Here is a 19764-nt window from a genome sequence, read left to right as displayed (position 1 = left end):
AGAACAGAAAACCAAACACCGCATGTTCTCACTCATAGGTGGGAATTGAACAATGAGATCACTTGGACTCGGGATGGGGAACATTACACACCAGGGCCTATTATGAGGTCGGGGGAGGGATGGCATTGGGAGTTATACCTGATGTAAATGACGAGTTGATGGGTGCTGATGAGTTGATGGGTGCAGCATACCAACATGGCAGAGGTATACATATGTAACAAACCTGCACATTGTGCACATGTACCCTAGAACTTAAAGTATAATTAAAAAAAAAAAAAGACAATTACCATGCTCAGACTATTATTTTTAGAAAATTTATTTCCCAAGCCTTTAAGGAATGGAAAATTCTCTTGTTATATAAACAATTCCAGAACACAGAAAACTTCCTAACTCATTTCATACGGCTAGTATAATTCTATTATAATACCAAAAACTGAAAAGGATGGTACACAGAAAAAGAAAACTATGAACTGATCTCATCTACAAAAATGTAAAACCAGATAATAGCAAATTGAAATCCAACAGTTTATCAAAAAAATTGTCACTACCGTGTGAGGTTTATTTCAAGAATTCAAAGGTGGTCCAATATTTAAACATTTTTGTTGTAATCTACTATATTAAAATCATATCAAAATATGATAATCTTAATAGGTATCATAAAATTTTTTGTTGAAATTAAACATCACTTCCTGATAACAACTCCTGGCATTCTAGGAATAGAAGTTTCCTTAACTTGGCAAAGGATTTGTGTAGGAGATGCATAAAAATATTGTACTTAATGATGAAACATGAAAAGCATTCCTGTTATATTCAGGAGCTAAACTCTGGCTATAAGGATGTCTATTATCACCTTTACTATTCAGCATCACTCTGGACTTCTTGTTACATATAATAAGATGAAAAGATAACATGAATAGTATAAAATATCAGAAAGGAAAAATATTAAACTGTCATTTACAGACAATATAAATGTATTTCGAGGAAATCAGAGAAAATCAACTGACAAACTTTTATAACTAATAACACAAATTCATTAGGGTGGCCTGATGCAAGGTCAACATTCAGAAATTGTAGCTTTGCTTTGCACCATCAATACACAATTGGAAAATGGATAAGAAGAAGCTTCTATGTTAGAACAGAGGGAAGATACCACTTCACCGGATCTCTCCTAATATTTAACAAAATGCAGAAAAAACAAAACAGCAGAAGAGTGGAGATGATCATCAGCAACCAAAGAAAGGGGCACATTCCAATGACGTAAACTTCAAAATATCTCAGCCAAGTAAAGAAACAGGAGATTCCAGAACTGGGCGTTGTGGTGCCGTGTAACCAGGCTCTTCCATTCCTCAGAAGCCATATAAGATACAGCAAGCAAAAGACAAAGAATCTAAACAAGAAGAAAGCATACCACAAAGAACAGAAGGAAATTTCCAAGTACTTTAAACTATAGAACAACTTAATAAGAATATGAACTTAATAAAACCAGAATGCAAAGATGAGATATGAAAACAGCAGAATTAGGTAAAAAGAAGATTGCAAACTAAAGAATCCATTAGGACAAAACAACATTATAGAATAAATTATAAATAGAGTGAAATAAAAACACGTGGCTAAAAATTGAATTATGGACAGACGAAGGGCTTCAGATAATTACATTGATGGGAAATGAAAAAGAAAAAATTAAAGGAACTAACTATATGTACATATATATGTTTACACACACGCACATATATATTCTTAAGAGAGAATAAAATGTTTATATCTAAAGAGCATAACATGTCCTGGGAAGTTTGATTGTCATTTGAAAGTTTGCTATTTCAGAGTGCTAGAACCTGAGATGATATTTTATCTTATTCTCTGTACTTTATTGTATTGCATTGCATTGCTTCTTTATAATCAGCATGCATCATTTTTATAAAAATAGTAGATTTTCTAAAAAAGTAGAGAGAATATAATGTACAAAAAGCCACATTCACAATATTAACAAAAACTATGAAATATCAGGGAATACAACTAATACAAAATGTATAAAATCTATAAAGAAAACCACACACACACGAAAAATGACATAATTTTCCTGAAGAGCCCAAAAGAGGATGTGAATAAAATTTAAAAATACTACATGATCCTGGGTGAAAATACTTTATTACTAAGATTTTAATTATTCCTTAAGTTGATCTATAAATTCTTTTTTTTTTTTTTGAGATAGAGTCTTACTCTGTTGCCCAGGCTGGAGTGCAGTGGCATAGTCTGGGCCCACTGCAACCTCCACCTCCAGGGTTCAAGTGATTCTCATGCCTCATCCTCCCGAGTAGCTGGGACTACAGGTGTGCACCACTACTCCTGGCTAATTTTTGTAATTTTAGTAGAGACAAGGTTTCACCATGTTGGCCAGGCTGGTCTCGAACTCCTGACCTCAAGTGATCCACCTGCCTTGGCTCCTAAAGTGCTGGGATTATAGGCATGACCCACCACACCCAGCTTAATCTATAAATTAGATGCAATCTTAATGAAAAGTCCAACAAGATTTTTTTTTAAATGAAACTTGGAACTTCACTTGAAATGCCCAAGGATATCCAAAAATAGTTGGAAAAAGCAGAGCAATGAAGGATTTGTCTTCCCAGACACCAAAACTTGCTACAAAGCGACACTATGTAAAAGTGTGATATTGAGGCAGTTTATAACTATATATCTATATATTATCAGTGAAACAGAACAGTCAATCGATGAAACAGATCTGAGTATAAATGAGAGTTTAACATATGGTTAAGTTAGCTCTTTAAATTTATTGAGGAATAATGGACTATTATATGAATGGTGCTGGGATTTGGAGACAGACAGACACACATACACACACACATATGCAATGACCCAGAAGTCGTACAAGAAAAAGTTAATGTTTTTGACCACAACATAATGTAAAAATTCTGGAGTTAGGTGCCATGGCTTCAGAATCCAAAGTGCTGGCTCATGCCGTAATCCCAGCACATTGGGAGGTCTGGGTGGGAGGATCTCTTGAGACCAGAAGTTTGAGACCAGCCTGGGGAATATAGTGAGACCCTGTCTCTACAAAAAATAAAAATTAGTTTGGTGTGGTGCCACACATTTGTAGTCCTAGCTACTCAGGAGACTGAGGCCGAAAGATCGCTTAAGCCCAGGGGTTCAATGCTGCAGTGAGCTATGATCACGCCACTGCAGTCCAGCCTGGGCGACACGGCAAAACCTTGTCTAAAAAGGTAAAAATTCTGAATAAAAAAAAACCCATAAAATTAAGATGTTAGTGATAGATTGAGAAAATATATGTACAACCTTTGTAATAGAAAAATAACAATTACAGAAATTGTAAAGAACTGCAAACCAGTGAGAAAAATACAGCTGAATAGGAAAATGCTCAAAGGATATTAACTAATACTCAGAGAAGAAATGCAAATAGATGTTAAGCATGTGAAATTATGCTCAAAATAATAGATATTTAGGAAAATGTGAATTAAAAGGACAATCTGGGCCAGGTGCAGTAGCTCACACCTGTGTGATCCCAGCATTTTGGGAGGCCGAGGCGGGTGGATTGCTTGAGCTCAGGAGTTCAAAACCAACCTGGGCAACGTGGTAAAAATCCATCTATACCAAAAGTACAAAAATTAGCTGGGCGTGGTGGCACGCGCCTGTAGTCCCAGCTACTGGGGAAGCTGAGGTGGGAGGATCACCTGAACTCAGGGAGGTCGAGGCTGCAGTGAGCTGTGATTACACCACTGCACTCCAGCCTGGGCAACAGAGTGAGAACCTATCTCAAAACAAAACAAAAAAAGGACAATCTTTTGTTGAGTCTTATACTAGCAATAATTACTAATACAGATGGTCCCCAATTTATGACGATTCAACCTATGATTTTTTTACTTTAATTGATGGTGCAAAAGCAATACACATTCAGTAAAATCTGTACTTCAAGTACTCATACAACCATTCTGTTTTTCTTTCAATATAGTATTCAGTAAATTACGTGAGATATTCAACACTTTATTATAAAATAGGCTTTGCATTAGATGATTTTGCCGAACTGTCAGCTAATGTGAGTGTTCCGAGCATTTTTAAGGTAGGCTAGGCTATGATGTTTGGTAGTTTGGATGTATTAAATGCATTTTAGATTTATGGTATTTTCAACCTATGAATTTATTTGGACATGGCCCCATTATAAGTTGAGAAACATTTGTACACAGTGTGCATTAGGGTGTGGGGAAATAGATCCTGTCTTTTGTTTGATGGGGGTATAAATTGGCCCAGCCTTTTTGGAGGACAGTTTGGTGGTACATCCATTAACGACATGAAATCTCATATCCTTCTTTTGGCAATATCAAATGTTTAAAATCTCATACATTTAACCAAATAATTATATTTATGTAGAATATCCTAAAGAAATTCTTCTACCTGTTGGCAAAGCTGTATGTGCCAGATTGTTCATTGTAAACTTGCTTTATTAGCTCCAGATCCAGAAGTCATAATATGAAGCAGTTAAAAAGAATGAAGCAGCTTTAAATGTACTGGTATGTAGAGCTCTTTGAGACATAACTTTAAGTGAAAAAAAATCTAGTTGCAAAACAATATGTTAATTATGATCCTGGTCAGGCGTGGTGGCTCATGCCTGTAATCCCAGCACTTTGAGAGGCCCAGGTGGTCGGATCACTTGAAGCCAGGAGTTCAAGACCAGTCTGGCCAACATGGTGAAACTCAGTCTCTACTAAAAATACAAACATTAGCTGGACATGGTGGTGCACACCTGTAATCCCAGCTACTAGGGAGGCTGAGGCATGAGAATCGCTTGAATCCGAGAGGTGGAGGTTGAAGTGAGCCGAGATCGCACCACTGCACTCCAGCCTGAGTGAAAGAGCAAGACTCCATATAAAAAAAATCTCATTTGTATATTTTAATAAGACATGTATGTGTATATCATGTATACAAAAGGTTAACACACCAAACTTAAAATGGAGAGGTAACTGTGATTTGGGTAAGGATAGGGGAGTTAAAGTGGTACTAGTGCTTTTTCTGGGTTTGAATTTTCTTTTCTTTTCTTTTTAGAGACAGAGTTTCACTCCATTGCTGGTCTGGAGAGCAGTGGTGCAATCACAGTTCACAGTAACCTTGAATTCCTGAGCTCAAACAATCCTCTTGCCAAGTAACCTCCCAAGTAGCTAGGACCACAGGCGTGCACCACCAAGCCCAGCTATTTTTTGTTTTTTAATAGACAGGGTTTCCCTATGTTGGGAAACCTATGTAGGCTGGTCTCAAACTCTTGGCCTCAAGTAATGCTCTTGCCTCAGCCTCCCAAAGTATTGGGATTATAGGCGTGAACCACCACACTTGGCCTTGGGTTTGAATTTTATACTAGAATCGTACTCTTGTGGAATTTGTATGTAAAATAAACAGCAAATAATAAAACACCCCAATTATCTTTCCACCGGGATACACAGACCTAACTCCATCAGCCACATTGTATAAATATAACATGATTTATTTCGTCTCTCCCCATCAATAGCCATTTTTTGTTGTGTCAGGTTTTTTTGTTTTTGTTTTTGTTTTTGTTTTGACAGAGTCTCATTCTGTCACCCAGGCTGGAGTGCAGTGGCGCGATCTCGGCTCACTGCAAACTCCATCCCCTGGGTTCAAGCAATTCTCCTGACTCAGCTTCCCGAGTAGCTGGGGTTATAGGTGCCTGCCACTGAGCCCGGCTAAGTTTTGTATTTTTAGTAGAGACAGGGTTTCACCATCTTGGCCAGGCTGGTCTTGAACTCCTGACCTCGTGAACTGCTGGGATTACAGGCGTGAGCCACCACGCCCAACTGCGTCAGTTTTTTAAAATCTTACAAGCACTGCAAAAAAAAAGAAAAAAAAAATTCTAGTATATATATCTTTGTGAAACTGTGTAGATACATAGGTTGGCTAAATTCTAAGGAATTGAATTATTGGGTCAAAGATTTTGTGAAATATTATAGTTATCATTTAATAGAGTTTGCCAAATTGTCCTATATAAAAAGGTTGCATCAATATCTGCCTCCAACAGAGTAGATGAGTGCCCACTTCCTGACAAACCAGTCAACAACATTATCAAGTTTCTTTTTTTTTTTTTTTTTCTGAGACGGAGTCTTGCTCTGTTGCCCAGGCTAGAGTGCAGTGGTCGGATCTCAGCTCACTGCAAGCTCCGCCTCCCGGGTTCACGCTATTCTCCTGCCTCAGCCTCCGGAGTAGCTGGGACTACAGGCGCCCGCCACCTTGCCTGGCTAGTTTTTTTTTGTATTTTTTAGTAGAGACGGGGTTTCACCGTGTTAGCCAGGATGGTCTCGATCTCCTGACCTCGTGATCCGCCCGTCTCGGCCTCCCAAAGTGCTGGGATTACAGGCTTGAGCCACCGCGCCCGGCCAACATTATCAAGTTTCTAAACTTTGAGAAAATCATACTTGAAACATGGTAAGGCATAGTTGTTTTGATTTGCATTTCTGTGTTTGAGCATCTTTTCATATGTTTATTAGTAATCTGTATTTCTTTTCTGTGAACAAATCTGTTCATGTCTTTTGGCACATTTTTCTATTGGGTTGTTTATCATTTTACTAATGATATGTAAGAGCTTTTAGATTATTACAAGTTAGCCTTTTGACAGTCAATGTTTATGGTTTTTTTTTTTACTTTACCAAAGCTTAACATTTTTATTCAATTAATGTATCAATATTTTCCTTTGGCGGAGAAAGTGAGTTCATCACTGGCAACTGAGTTCTGAAAAGTCATTAGTAAGATTGTAAGGCACTAGGACTTCCTTCCTTGGCTCTTGAAAGGGACTCCTCCACACAGGGGCCCCTCACAGTGGAGCCCCTCCCTCTGGGGTGTCATTTTTCAATGTTCTAAGAAAGAGGCTGCCTGGAGGGTCTATATTTGGAGTATGACTCCTCAGTAGGGACAGGTGGATGTGTGGGGACTAACTTCTGCATATTTGGTCCTTGAGTTTTGGGATTATTCTGAGGGACTTGTATGGGAGGTGCAGTGAAGTTGTAACACAAGGCAGGACATGAAAAAACTTCCTTTTCTGGGCAACTGCTTGGGATCCTGTACATTGCCCTTCCATTTGTGAGGGAAAAAAAAATGACACAGACATTAGGTGTGTTGCAGTGATTCACAGTCACCCACAGACCCTCACCACCATCTCCACTTGAAAATATTGAACACTCGCCACTGCTAGGGTAATGTGTAGTACATGAATGGCAGACACTGGCGAGATCTTAAGTGTTATGATGGATGAAAATTCCACCTGTTAAGCCTCCTTTCCATCCAAGCTCTAGCAGTTGGTCGTTCCATGGGTGTGGTGAGGCTGATCTGATTACATGCTTATGTAAAATCCAAATAAAGCCCCTCGAATAGAAAACAGGTTAATTTGGGAAGTCACTAGTAAAGCAGGTTAATTTGGTAAGTCACTAGTAAAGCTGTAGGCTCATCAGGAGTTGGGTCTTAAATATATCCTCTAGGAGTCTTCTCTGAAGAAGGTCTTAGACACCTGAAAAAAGACGCTGAGTTCAGCCAGAACCTCAAAAGTTACAAATCACTTGTGTAAAATTGTCAAGATTAGAAAACGAAATGTCTTTCCAAAGATTAATTTATAGATTATATTGAAAACGTGCTGGTTTTGTTTAGGACAATTTTGTATTTAAAATGTCAAGAATTACTAGTCTGTTTTAAAAACTGTGAAATAGTTTACAGTAACTAGAAAACATTTTAAAATGTGGCACAAAATAATGTAAACAAAAGAATGAGTCTTTTGTTATTTTTACGCCCTGAATATTTTTTGTGTCAAATGAAAATGGCTATACTGTATTTTCTGATTACAGAATTAGAAAAGAATGTCATATTAAAAGAAAAAAGGAACACAAAAAAGAAAGTTAAAGCTCTACTTGCACCTTCTGCTTTCCTTCCTGATACCCCCTTCCACTGCCCATTTGGTGCAGGCATTGTACTTAGAGAGGGCAGGTCGTGTAGGGGGCGGGTGGGGAGTGCTGGTCTTACAGCCTAAGAGAGAAAGAAAGGATTACTCAAAGAAGAAGCAGAAAAGGCCACAGTGAAGGTCCGGGAGTGGGTAGGGGGATGCAGACCCTCCCCTGTAACTGAAGATGGGTAAACTCCAACCGCAAGGCGATGATGCCACTTGTGGGCCCTCAGATTGGAGAGGACTGAGATGAGTGACAAGGGCGTGCGCACTGGGGCACCGAGCACAGACCGGAGAAGGGGGATGTCTGTGTGTGCGAAGTGGAGGAGGGGGTAGTTCTTGGTGACTGGCCGCCAGCCCTTGGTGGGTGGTAGGGGGTGGTGGGGAGGAGGACGAGCTCGGCGGTGACGCGCGGTCCTCACGTGACCCGGAGCTGCAGAGCTACGCAGCCTTCGGTGCAGTCGTCACTCGCGTCTGGCTACCAGCTCCCCGCTGCCCTGAGCTCGGCGCGGGTTGGCATCGGGCCCGGGGAAAGCGGAGCAGGTAAGGGCCCCGGGGCCCGCGTGCCCTGGCCAGGCCGGCAGAAACTCACTGACCCGGGCAGCGGTTTCGGGGCTTGAGGGGACGGTGGTCTATGCTGCCTCAAGTTCGAGGAGCCTTTGCCTCTGATTCTCCCTAGCCCCCCTGCCTCCGCCTACATCTGTGCAGGCGAACTGTGGGCTTTGATTTGTGGGGAGATTGTCTCCGCCAGAGGGAAATACAGAGATTGAGATGCCCATCACTCAAATCACTGGCCACACATGTCCACTCGCTTCCTGCTCAATTTAGTGGAAGGGATGCGCCACGGTGGCGTTTGCAGAGAAAATGGTGGGCCTTAGAGACTGGACGGTGGGGTTGGTAAGGGTGGTGTCTCAGACTGTGGGGAGGGACGTTTGATAACCTGGTTCCTGAACCCGGAAAGGCGAGTATTGGGATCTATGTCTTGGGCTCTAGACCAACACTAAGTGGTTTTACTCTCTCCTGTCTGTCGGACGGTAGTTCGGTGTGGAACTGTTTGCGGCGAGGAGAAAGGAAGGAGAGGAGAAAACTGCACTGGATCACGTAGGTTAGTGGGCGTACAGGCACTATCTGAACCGTTGGAGTTCTATATGAATTCTAGGACAGGAACTTAGGTGCGGTTGTCTGATTGGGATGTGGGGTGGTGCTAGCTTGGGGACTTTCCCTAAACTGCATTTTACTTACCAAGCTTAGGACTTTTAAATTGTATGTTGAAGATCAATAAAGACAGCAAACTTTTCTACAGATGGTTTTATTTGCATTTCAGATAATATTGAGAAAAGATAAATTGTATTAAATAATATTACCTTTTTTTTTTTTTTTTTTTTTTTGAGATGGCCTTTGGCGGGGAAGGATACTGATTTTGTAGAAGCAAAAGGCTTCCCCTATAGCTTTTCTCTTCTGCTGGAGACTCCTAGAGATAGGTTGAAAGGGATGTGGACAACAGTAGGCTGTGGTTCTAGAGTATGGGATCTGGGGGCTCCCATCTCTCCTGCCATCCTCCAGTTTTCCAGATCCCGCTACCTACCTCACCATCTTGGTGAAGGAAATGGTGGGCTTTTGGGGAAATCCCTAGAACCCTACAGGTGGTTTTAAAATAATTTGCCTTGTCCGGCCCAGTGGCTCTTGCCTGTAATCCCAGCACTTTGAGAGGCCCAAGCAAGAGGATTGCTTGGGCTCAGGTGTTCAAGACCAGCCTGGGCAACATAGCAAGACTTTGTCTCTACATATAATTTAAAAATTAGCTTGGCATGGTGGCACAGGCTGTAGTTCCTGCTATTCGGGAGGCGGCAGTGGGAGGATCTTTTGAGCCTGGGAGGTCAAGACTACGGTGAGCTATGATCGTGACACTGCACTCCAGCCTGGGTGACAGAGTGAGGCCCTGTCTCAAAATAAAAATAAAATAAAATAAAATAATGTGCCTCTGTCTGTTGCCTTTTACTTTTCCTGCCTCCCTTTTCCATCCTTCCCATTTCAGTGCTGGGGAAGCCCCAGGCTTTTTTTTTTTTTTTTTTTTTTCCTGCCAGCAAATGGGTCTCTAAATCCAGACAGGCAGGTACAGGGACCTATGTCTTAGATGGTAAAGTGTCACAAGTACTTAACATCCACTCTCTTCTTTTTCTCCATCTCTTCCAAGGTCTTCCCACAGGCCTGCAGTAGGGCTGTTTACCATTGGAAGCAAAGGAAAGAGGAGGAGACCAATCTAGAAGGATGGAGGTTGGTGTGAAGCGGGGATAGTCTCTGGGGATGACAAGAGAGGGTGGGCATAGGAGGTGGCTGAGATTTAACAGGATCTCAGTGGAGTGCTGGATTGCCACAGTGCTGCCATGCCTCCTGTGGATTTCAGTGCAGGAAATGATAGGAATATGGGGGGAAGGGTGGGCTGGAGTATGACTGAGGGAAGACTTGATGGGGGGACCATGAGATGGTACACATTCGTATATTGAGCCTGGGCTCTGGCGAGGCAGATATTGGGGTCAGGGATCAGGGTGCTTGTCTGTTCTACCAGGGACTCGGTTTCCATTACCTACTCTTTGTTTACTTGTCCATAGATCTGCCTGCATGTCTGCTACAGGGCGTAAGATCACTAGAAGCAAAGAAACAAAGAGGAGATTGCTCCTGATCAGTATAGACTGGTAAGAGTGTGGGGACTGCCTGGGTAGACCTCTAGAGTGGGTTGGTGGAGACCAGTGTGCATCCAGTAAGGACCAGTGACCAGTCTGGAGGATGAGGATCCTCAGCCTCTCCTTTTCCAGCCACCTTTCCCACCATCCCTGTCACTTACTCCATACCCTCACCTTAATTCTGGTACAGGGAAAAGAGTGTGACAGCGTCTTGGGGAGTGGGGTGGACTGAGAAGGGTAGAAAGGTAGTTTGCTAATAATATGCCTGTCCCATCAAGAACAAACTCTCTACTCCCATCTGTCCCTCCATCTGTCTGTCTGTCTGTCTCTAGGTCCAGAGATCTCATGAATTTATATATCTACTTTAGGGTGTATTGCCAAGATAAGCAAGAGGAGAGGAGGGAACTGCCTCGGATCATTACAGGTTGGTATGAGGGTGGGGCCCTGTAGACAGGTGACCAGAGTAGGTCCAGTAGAAATCAAAGTCTGGGACTTCTCGGTTGCTCCCATTTATCGTCAGACCTCCTACCATCCTTTCCACTGTTCATTTGGTGTATGGAAATGTATATAGAAGTACCTTGGAAGAAAATTATTGGGCGTTGGGGAAGGTGGAGACAGGATGAAATAAGAGGAATGGAGAGGCTGCTAATCATCCTCTCTTCCACCAAGCACATGGTTCTACCCTTTTCTGTTCCTGTATGTATCTATCTGTATGATGCAACAAAATCAGAAGAGAAATTTTAGTCCATTTCCTTCCTCCACTTCTAGGTCCACCTCCAGTGGCAGCTGTAGTGGCCTTTGAGTGGCTGAAGACCAGCACCCTCACAGGCCTACACCCACAACTACCACTCTCTTTACCCCAGCCCAAGTGCGCTCTACCATACCTTGTTCGTGCTTTCAGCAGGGGTGATTACATGGGCCGCACTCAGGAAGTGGGCTGGGTGACTGCAGGACTGGTGATCTGGGCTGGCACCTGCTACTACATTTACAAATTTACCAAGGGAAGAGCCCAGAGTGTGAGGACACTTGCCAGAAATGGATCCACAGTTAAGATGGAGACTGTGGTTGGGGTACAGAGCCAGACCTTGGCCATAAGTGAAGCAGAGATTAAGACTAAACCCCAGGCTGAGACTGGAGCAGAAACTGGAACAAGAGGTGGGCCTGGGGCTGAAGTAGAGACCAAGGCCACTGCTATAGCCAGACACAGAGCCAACTCTCAGGCCAAAACAATGGTTGAGGCAGAGGCAGAGACTCAATCTGAGTCCAAAGTGGTGGCTGGAACACTGGTCATGACAGAGGCAGTGACTCTGACTGAGGTCAAGGCCCAAGCCAGGGAAGTGGCCATGAAAGAAGCAGTGACCCAAACTGATGCCGAGGCTGGCAAAATAGTTAAGAAAGAAGCAGTGACGCAGACCAAGGCTAAAGCTTGGGCACTGGTTGCCAAGACAGAGGCCAAGAGAGAAGCAATGACCCAGACCAAAGCTGAAACTCATATATTGGCTGAAAAAGAGACAGAGATTAACAGAGTAATGGTTACACAGAGTGAGACCTTGGCAGTACCCAGGGAAGTGGTCAAGATGGGGGCCACGAACAAGACTGGAATTGTGGATGAAACCAAGACAAGAGCTCTGGAAGAGACTGTGAGTGTGGCTAAGACTCAGTCTGAGGCCAGGCCTGGTGCCACAGTTGATGCTAGGGGAAATCCCAATGGCATGTCCAGGGAGGTGGCTGGAGTGGACATGAAGTCCTGTGCACAGTCTCAGGCTGTCACCAAGATCAAGGGTGATGACATGCCTGGTGCTGGGATTGAGGACATGGGGAATTGCAAAACCATGTCTAGGGCAGAGTCTGGGGCAGACACGAGGGCTTCTGCTCAGCCTCAAATTGTTGCCAAAACCCAGACTGAGGCCATTCCTGCGGCAAAGGTTGATGCCGGGAGTAACACCAATGCCATGTGTAAGGTGGGCGCAGAGGCAGATGTGAGAGCTTGTGTACAACCTCAGACTGTGGTCAAGAAGCAGGCTGAGGTGACTTCTTGTGCCAGGGTTGATGGTAGGGGAAATACCAATGTCATATCTAAGGCAATAACTGGAGCTGACATGAGAGCTGCTGCTCAGCCTCAAGCTGTTGCAAGCGCTCACACTGAGGCCATGTCTGATGCCAAGGTTAAGGACAGAGGCAATCCCAATGCCATGACTAAAGCAGGGGCCAGGGCAAACCTGAGGGCCAACTCCCAGGTTGAGGCCTTGCCTGATGCCAGGGATAAGAGCAGAGGCAATCCCAATGTTATTGCTAAGGTGGGGGATGGGACAGACATGTTGTCCTGTACACAGCCTCAGCTTGTGGCCAGTGTTCAGGCTAATGCCTTGTCTGATGGCAGAATTAAGGTCAAGGGCAATGTCAATAGCATGCCTAAGGAAGGAGCTGGGGTGGATATGAAGGCTCAAGGTATGGCCCAGAGCCAGGGTGAAGCCTTACCTAATACTAGAGGTAAGGCTAGGGGCAAAGCCAAAGCCAAGTGTAAGACAGGGTCTGGGACGGACATGAAAACCTGTACACAACCTCAGACTGGGGTCAAGACCCCAGCTGAGGCCTTGCTTGATTCCAGGGTTGATGGTAGGGGCAATCCTAATGCCACTTCTAAAGCCGGGACTAAGGCAGACCAGAGGGCCTGTGGTCAGCCCCTGGTTGTGGCCAATCCCCAGGGTGAGGCCTTGCCTGGTGCCAAGAATAAAGTCAAGGGCAATCCCCATGCTGTGCTTAAGGTGGGGGCTGGAGAAGGTACAGCAGATTCTGCCCAGCCTCAGGCAGTGGTCAGTTTCCAGGGTGAGGCCTTGCTTGGTACCAAGAGTAAAGTTAAGGGTAATCCCAATGTTGTGATTAAGGCAGAAGTTGGAGCAGGTGCAATAGGCACTGCCCAGCTTCAGATTGAGGCCAGTTCCAAGGGTGAGGCCTTGCTTGATTCTAAGAATAAGGTCAAGGGTAATTCCAATGCTGTGTCTAAGGCAGGGGCTGGGACAGATACAACAGGCTCTGTCCAGCCCCAGATTGTGGCCAATTCCCAGGGTGAGGTCTTGCCTAGTGCCAAGAATAAGGTCAGAGGCAATTCCACTACTGTGCCTAATTCAGGGGTTGGGCCGTATACAACAGACTCTGCCCAGCCCCAGGCTGTGGCCAGTTCTCAGGGTGAGGTCTTGCCTGGTGCCAAAAATAAGGTCAAGGCCAATCTTAATGCTCTGTCTAAGGCAGAAGCTGGGATGGGTGCAACAGGCTCTGTTCAGTCCCAGGCTGTGACTAATGCCCATTGTGAGACCTTGCCTGGTGCCAAGAATAAGGTCAAGGGAAATTGGAATGCTGTGTCTAAGGCAGGGGCTGGGATGGATACGAGGGGCTCTGCCCAGACCCAGGCTGTAGCCAATTCCCAGGGTGAAGTCTTGCCTGGTGCCAGAAATAAGGTCAAGGGCAATCCCAATGTTGTGTCTAAGGCAGGGGCCAGAGAAGATACAATGGGCTCTGCCCAGCCTCAGGTTGTGGCTAACTCCCAGCGTGAGACCTTGCCTGGTGCCAGGAATAAGGTCAAGGGCAATTCCAATGTTGTGTCTAAGGCAGGGGCCAGAGAAGATACAATGGGCTCTGCCCAGCCTCAGGTTGTGGCCAACTCCCAGCGTGAGACCTTGCCTGGTGCCAGGAATAAGGCCAAGGGCAATTCCAATGCTATTTCAAAGGCAGAGGCTGGGGCAGGCATAATGGGCTCTGTCCAGGTACAGGTTGTGGCCAGTTCTCAGGGTGAGTTCTTGCCTGGGGCCAAAAATAAGGTCAGGGGCAATTTCAATGCTGTGCCTAAGGCAGAGGCTGGGGCAGATACAGTGGGCTCTGCCCAGCCCCAAGCTGTCGCTAATTCCCAGAGTGAGACCTTGCTTGGTGCCAGGAATAAGGTCAAGGGCAGTACCAATACTGTGCCTAAAGCAGGGACTGGGGCAGGCACAAGGCACTCTGCCCAGCCTCAGATTGTGGCCGGTTCCCAGGGTGAGACCTTGCCTGGGGCAAGGGACAAGGCTATGCCCAGTTCTGAGGCAGAAACCACAGCAGAAGATGAGGTCTATGCAAAGCCTGAGGCTGAGGCCATGCCCATTTCTGAGAGTGAGGGTGGGTCAGGCACTCAAGCCAGCAGAAAGACTCAGCCTAACATCCATGACTACTACTGGAATGGGATTGGTGTTGAAGATTGGATTGCTGCTGAGCGGTGGATCAAATTTAGATTTCAGACCATGGATGGAGACTGGGAAAATAGCGTGTCCTGGGCTGATGATGAGAATGAAGCCAGTATTGGGTCCTGGAGTGGGGTTAGTGATAAGGCTGGGATTATTAGGTCTTGGGCTGTGGCTTGTGATGAGGCCAGTGTTAAGTCCTGGGCTGGGGCCAGGGCTGAGAATGAGGTTGGTATTGGGACTTGGGCTAGAGCTGGGGAGCAGGCCAGTGGAGGGCTCTGGGCTGGGGGTCAGACTAGTGAGGGGACCTGGGCTGGGGACAAGGCCAGTGGAGGGGCCTGGACTGGGGCTGAGAACCAGGCCAGTGGGGGGTCTTGGGTTCTTGCTGGGAGTCAGGCCATTGGAGAGCTTTGGGCTGCGGGTCAGGCCAGTAATGGGTCTTGGCCTGGGGGACAGGCCAGTGGGGTGTCCTGGGTTGGGGAAGAGGCCATTGGAGGGTCCTGGACTGGGGCTGAGAACCAAGCCAGTGGAGGGTCTTGGGCTGGAGCTGGGGCTGGGAATATGAGTAGTGTTTCATACTGGGCTGGTGTTGTGGATCAGGCCAGTGGAGGGTCCTGGGCTGGGACTAGTGATCAATCTGGTGGTGGGTCCAAGCCTAGATTTGAGGATCAAACCAGTGGAGAAGGGTCCTGGGCTGGGGCTGGTGACCAGGCTAGTGGAGGGTCAAGGTTGGGGCCTGAGGACCAGTCCAGTGGAAGGTCTTGGGCTGACACTGCAGACCAAGCCAGTGGAGGGTCTAGGCTGGGCCATGTAGATCAGTCCAGTGGTGGGTCCTGGGCTGGGACACTGGATCAGTCTGGTGGTGGGTCCAAGCCCAGATTTGAAAATCAGACCACTGAAGAAGGGTCTTGGGCTGGGGCTGGTGGCCAGGCTGGTGGAGGGTCCAAGGTGGGGTCTGAAGACCAGTCCAGTGGAAGGTCATGGGCTAACTCTGGGGACCAAATCAGTGGAGGATTCTTAGTTGGGGTTGTGGACCAGGCCAATGGAGGATCCTGGACTGGGGCTGGGCATCCAGCTAGTGGTGGGCCAAAGCCTATATTTGAGGATCAGGCCAGTGGCAGAGGGTCCTGGGCTGATGCTGGGGACCAGGTTGTTGGAGATTCTAGGCTGGGGCTTAGGGACCAGTCTAGTGGAGATTCCTGGGCTGGCACTGGGGACCAGGCCAGTGGATGGTTCTGTGTTTGCCCTGGGAGTCAGACGAATGGAGGGTCTTGGGGTGGGGCTAATGGCCAGGATGTTGGAGGGTCTAGGCCAGGGCCCACGAACCAGTCCAGTGCTGGGTCCTGGGATAGCCCTGGGAGTCAGGTCAGTGGAAGCTCCTGGACTGGGGCTGGGGCTGTGGATCAGGTTGGTGGTTGTTCCAAACCTGGATTTGAGGATCAGGCCATTGGAGGGGGTTTCTGGCCTGGAGCTGGGGACCAGACTGGTGGAGGCTCCAGGCCAGGGTCTGAGGATCAGTCCAGTGGAATAGGTTCCTGGGGTGTGGCTGGTGGCCAGGTCCTTGGGGGAGCTAGGCCTGCAGACCAGTCCAGTGGTGGGCCCTGGGCTGGCACTGGGAATCAGGTCAGTGGAAGGTCCTGGATTGGGCCTGGGAATCAGGCTGGTGACTGTTCCAAGCCTGAATTTGAGGATCAGGCTTGTGGAGGAGGCTCCTGGGCTGGTGCTGGGAGCCAAGCCAGTGGAGAATCCTGGGCTGGATCTACGCCTGGGAATGAGGCCATTGGAGGGTCTAGGATGGGATCTGAGGACCAGGCCACTGGAGGATCCTGGGCTAGATCTGAGGACCAGGCCAGTGGAAGGTTCCAGGTCAGTGTTGAGGTGGAGGCCAACGAAGGATTCTGGTTTGGGCCTGGGGCTGAGGCCGTTATAGGGTCTTGGTGCTGGACAGAGGCGAAAGCTGATATTGTGTCCAAGCCTGATGATAATGATGAGGCCACTACTATATCCAGATCGGAGGCTGGGGAAGAGGCCATCATTTGTTCTAGGACTGAGGCTGAGAACAAGGCTGGTAGTGGCTCCTGGATTAGCTCTGAGGAGGTGGCTTATATGGGCTCCTGTGTAGGGGCTGAGGCTGGGGCTGAGGCTGGGGCTGAGGCTGAGGCTGGGGCTGAGGCTGTGGCTGAGGCTGAGGCTGAGGCTGGGGCTGAGGCTGGGGCTCGGGCTGGAGCTGAAGCTGGGGCTCGGGCTGGGGCAGAGGCTGAGGCTAGGACTGGGGCTGAGGATGAGGCTAGGGCTGGGGCTGAGGCTAGGGCTGAGGCTGAGGCTAGGGCTGGGGCTGAGGCTGAGGCTGAGTCTAGGGCTGGAGCTGAGGCTGAGGCTGAGGCTGGGGTTAGGGCTGAGGCTGAGGCTGGGGCTGGGGCTGGGGCTGGGGCTGAGGCTGGGGCTGAGGCTGGGGCTGGGGTTTGGTCCTGGGATGGAGATGCAACCACTGTAGAGTCTAGGCTTGGGGCTGGGGGAGATGCTGGTGTAGAGTCCTGGACCTTGGCTAAGGATGTGGGAGAGGATGAGCTAAGTAGAGAGTCCAGCCCCGATATTGAGGAGATCAGTTTAAGGTCTTTGTTTTGGGCTGAGAGTGAGAACAGTAATATGTTCAGATCTAAGAGTGGGAAAGATGCCAATTTTGATTCTGGAGTTGGGGATAACACCAGCACCAAGGATAAGTTTGAGGCTGCTGGTGGAGTTGATATAGGGTCTTGGTTCTGTGATGGTAATGAAAATACAAATGAGGACAAATCTGCATCTAAGGCTAAAGCCAAAAAGTCATCTGAGTCAAGAGGTACATATCCGTCCATGGTCCCTGGGGCAGGAATGGGGTCATGGGATGGAGCCATGATCTGGTCAGAAACTAAGTTTCCACACCAAAGTGAGGCCAGTTTCCTAGTTGAAGATGAGTCCAGAAAACAAACCAGGACTGGGGAAAAACCTCGGCCCTGGTCTTGCCGCTGTAAACGCGAAGCTAATATGGATCCACGAGATCTTGAAAAACTCATTTGCATGATTGAGATGACTGAAGATCCTTCTGTTCATGAAATAGCCAATAATGCTTTATATAACAGTGCTGATTATCCTTATTCTCACGAAGCTGTTCGTAATGTAGGTGGAATTTCAGTTATTGAAAGCTTGCTCAATAATCCCTATCCCAGTGTTAGGCAGAAGGCTTTAAATGCACTGAATAATATCTCAGTGGCTGCTGAAAACCATAGGAAGGTTAAAACTTACTTAAACCAAGTATGTGAAGACACCGTCACCTATCCCTTGAATTCAAATGTGCAGTTAGCTGGACTAAGATTGATAAGGCATCTGACTATTACCAGTGAATATCAGCATATGGTTACAAATTATATTTCAGAATTTCTTCGTTTGTTAACGGTGGGAAGTGGAGAAACTAAAGATCATGTTTTGGGAATGCTTGTGAATTTCTCTAAAAATCCATCTATGACAAAAGACTTGCTCATTGCCAATGCACCGACATCACTGATTAACATTTTTAGCAAGAAAGAGACAAAGGAGAATATTCTTAATGCTCTTTCACTATTTGAAAATATAAATTACCATTTTAAAAGAAGAGCAAAAGCATTTACCCAGGACAAATTCAGTAAAAATTCCCTTTATTTCCTATTCCAACGACCTAAAGCATGTGCCAAGAAACTTCGAGCTTTAGCAGCAGAATGCAATGACCCTGAGGTGAAAGAGAGAGTTGAGCTATTAATAAGTAAACTCTGATTTGCTGTATGTTCCCAAACAAATTTGAGTAACATTTTGGTTTTGCACTCTGGAAGTAATGCACATTGTAAATTGCATTATAACTTCGAAACTGATGTTACCTATGATGGTCTATAGCCAGACCATTTTATGAACACCAAATGAATTCAAGCTTGTACTAAAAATACATGTGTTGATTTTTATCTTGTCTGGATTGAGATATTTTTAGTATGCTTCATGAGCAGAAACTGAACGGATTCTTCATAAGTAAGGTAATCTTTGGTCCTTTGTGTGGACTTATGTTTATACATTTAAGACTTTATTTTTATGTCATCAATAAAGTTGTGTGTTTTAAGCAGCAGAAAAAAGTCATTGTCCTTGTCCTTGAGTTTATGATCTGTTTGGAAAGGCAAGATATATGGAAACAAAAAGATAGTAATAAAACTGGGAGCTTCCAATCACGGCCAGATGCCTCCTATCAGTGTTTAGAGGTGGCAAAAACTGCTGCAGGCAACAGTGCTCAAGGAAAGTTTTACAAAGGAGGGAGACCCTTAGGTAAGCTGAGCTTCAAGGATACAAAAGGATCAGAAGGGCACTCAAGATGGAAGGAGTGATGGGAAAAAAGGCATGGAGATGGGACTCCTTCTCGAGAGAAGTGCTGGCCTGCTGGAATGGAAAGTGTAGGGAGGGTAGTGACGAGAGAGAGAGTCAGGCGGTAAAGGTGAGTCCTGTTCGTGAAGCACCCCTAACTGTCAAACTGGGGTGTCTGAATATTACTGCATCCACCCCTGGGAGACATCAAGGCTTTTTGTGACCAGAGGAATGACAAGATGAAAGGAAAAAGATATGGTAGATTTATGTGCAGGAGGAATCCAAGCTGGGGTGGGGAGGGGAGTGGTGACTGGAGATTGGAAAAACAGGAAGCTACCACAAGTTAGTCCAGGCGTGAGATAATAAAGGTGTGAAGTTTTACTGGTGGCCATGGAAATGGTAAGGAGAGTATGGACCTGAGAGGCCCTTTGAACCAAAAAGTGCTGAGATGTATTCTGGAGACATACAGAGAGGACCAATTTTATTTTAGGGTCCTTGGGGTATTTGACAGAAAAATGTCCTCTTGGCCAATTCTGGTATCCATGTAAGTGAACAGTTACAACTT

At 46.0% G+C, this 19764-nt stretch overlaps 1 protein-coding gene across 1 annotated transcript; it reads left to right on the top strand.

Annotated features, from left to right (window-relative positions):
* Nucleotides 1-8394: 8394 nt before the first annotated feature.
* On the top strand, nt 8395-18980 carry ARMCX4 (armadillo repeat containing, X-linked 4). The gene is made up of 7 exons (XM_011954535.1): nt 8395-8500; nt 8996-9062; nt 10152-10231; nt 10567-10650; nt 11007-11062; nt 11407-17048; nt 17253-18980. Exons 4-7 carry the CDS (start codon nt 10577-10579, stop codon nt 18627-18629), a joined length of 7149 nt encoding a protein of 2382 aa, XP_011809925.1. The 5' UTR covers nt 8395-8500; nt 8996-9062; nt 10152-10231; nt 10567-10576; the 3' UTR covers nt 18630-18980.
* Nucleotides 18981-19764: the final 784 nt, after the last annotated feature.

This window comes from Colobus angolensis, unplaced genomic scaffold, assembly GCF_000951035.1.
Source record: "Colobus angolensis palliatus isolate OR3802 unplaced genomic scaffold, Cang.pa_1.0 Scaffold385, whole genome shotgun sequence".
NCBI classification, from domain to species: Eukaryota; Metazoa; Chordata; class Mammalia; order Primates; family Cercopithecidae; genus Colobus; species Colobus angolensis.
Note: the sequence above shows the minus strand (reverse complement) of the source record. Positions and strands in the feature narration are given on the sequence as shown.

Excerpts from the sequence above, each read along its gene's own strand:
- ARMCX4 (XM_011954535.1), top strand. The coding sequence starts at position 10,577 with ATGTCTGCTACAGGGCGTAAGATCACTAGAAGCAAAGAAACAAAGAGG. Across the intron at positions 10,651-11,006 it reads CTCCTGATCAGTATAGACTG|GGTGTATTGCCAAGATAAGC; the intron begins GTAAGAGTGTGG and ends TATCTACTTTAG. Across the intron at positions 11,063-11,406 it reads ACTGCCTCGGATCATTACAG|GTCCACCTCCAGTGGCAGCT; the intron begins GTTGGTATGAGG and ends CTCCACTTCTAG.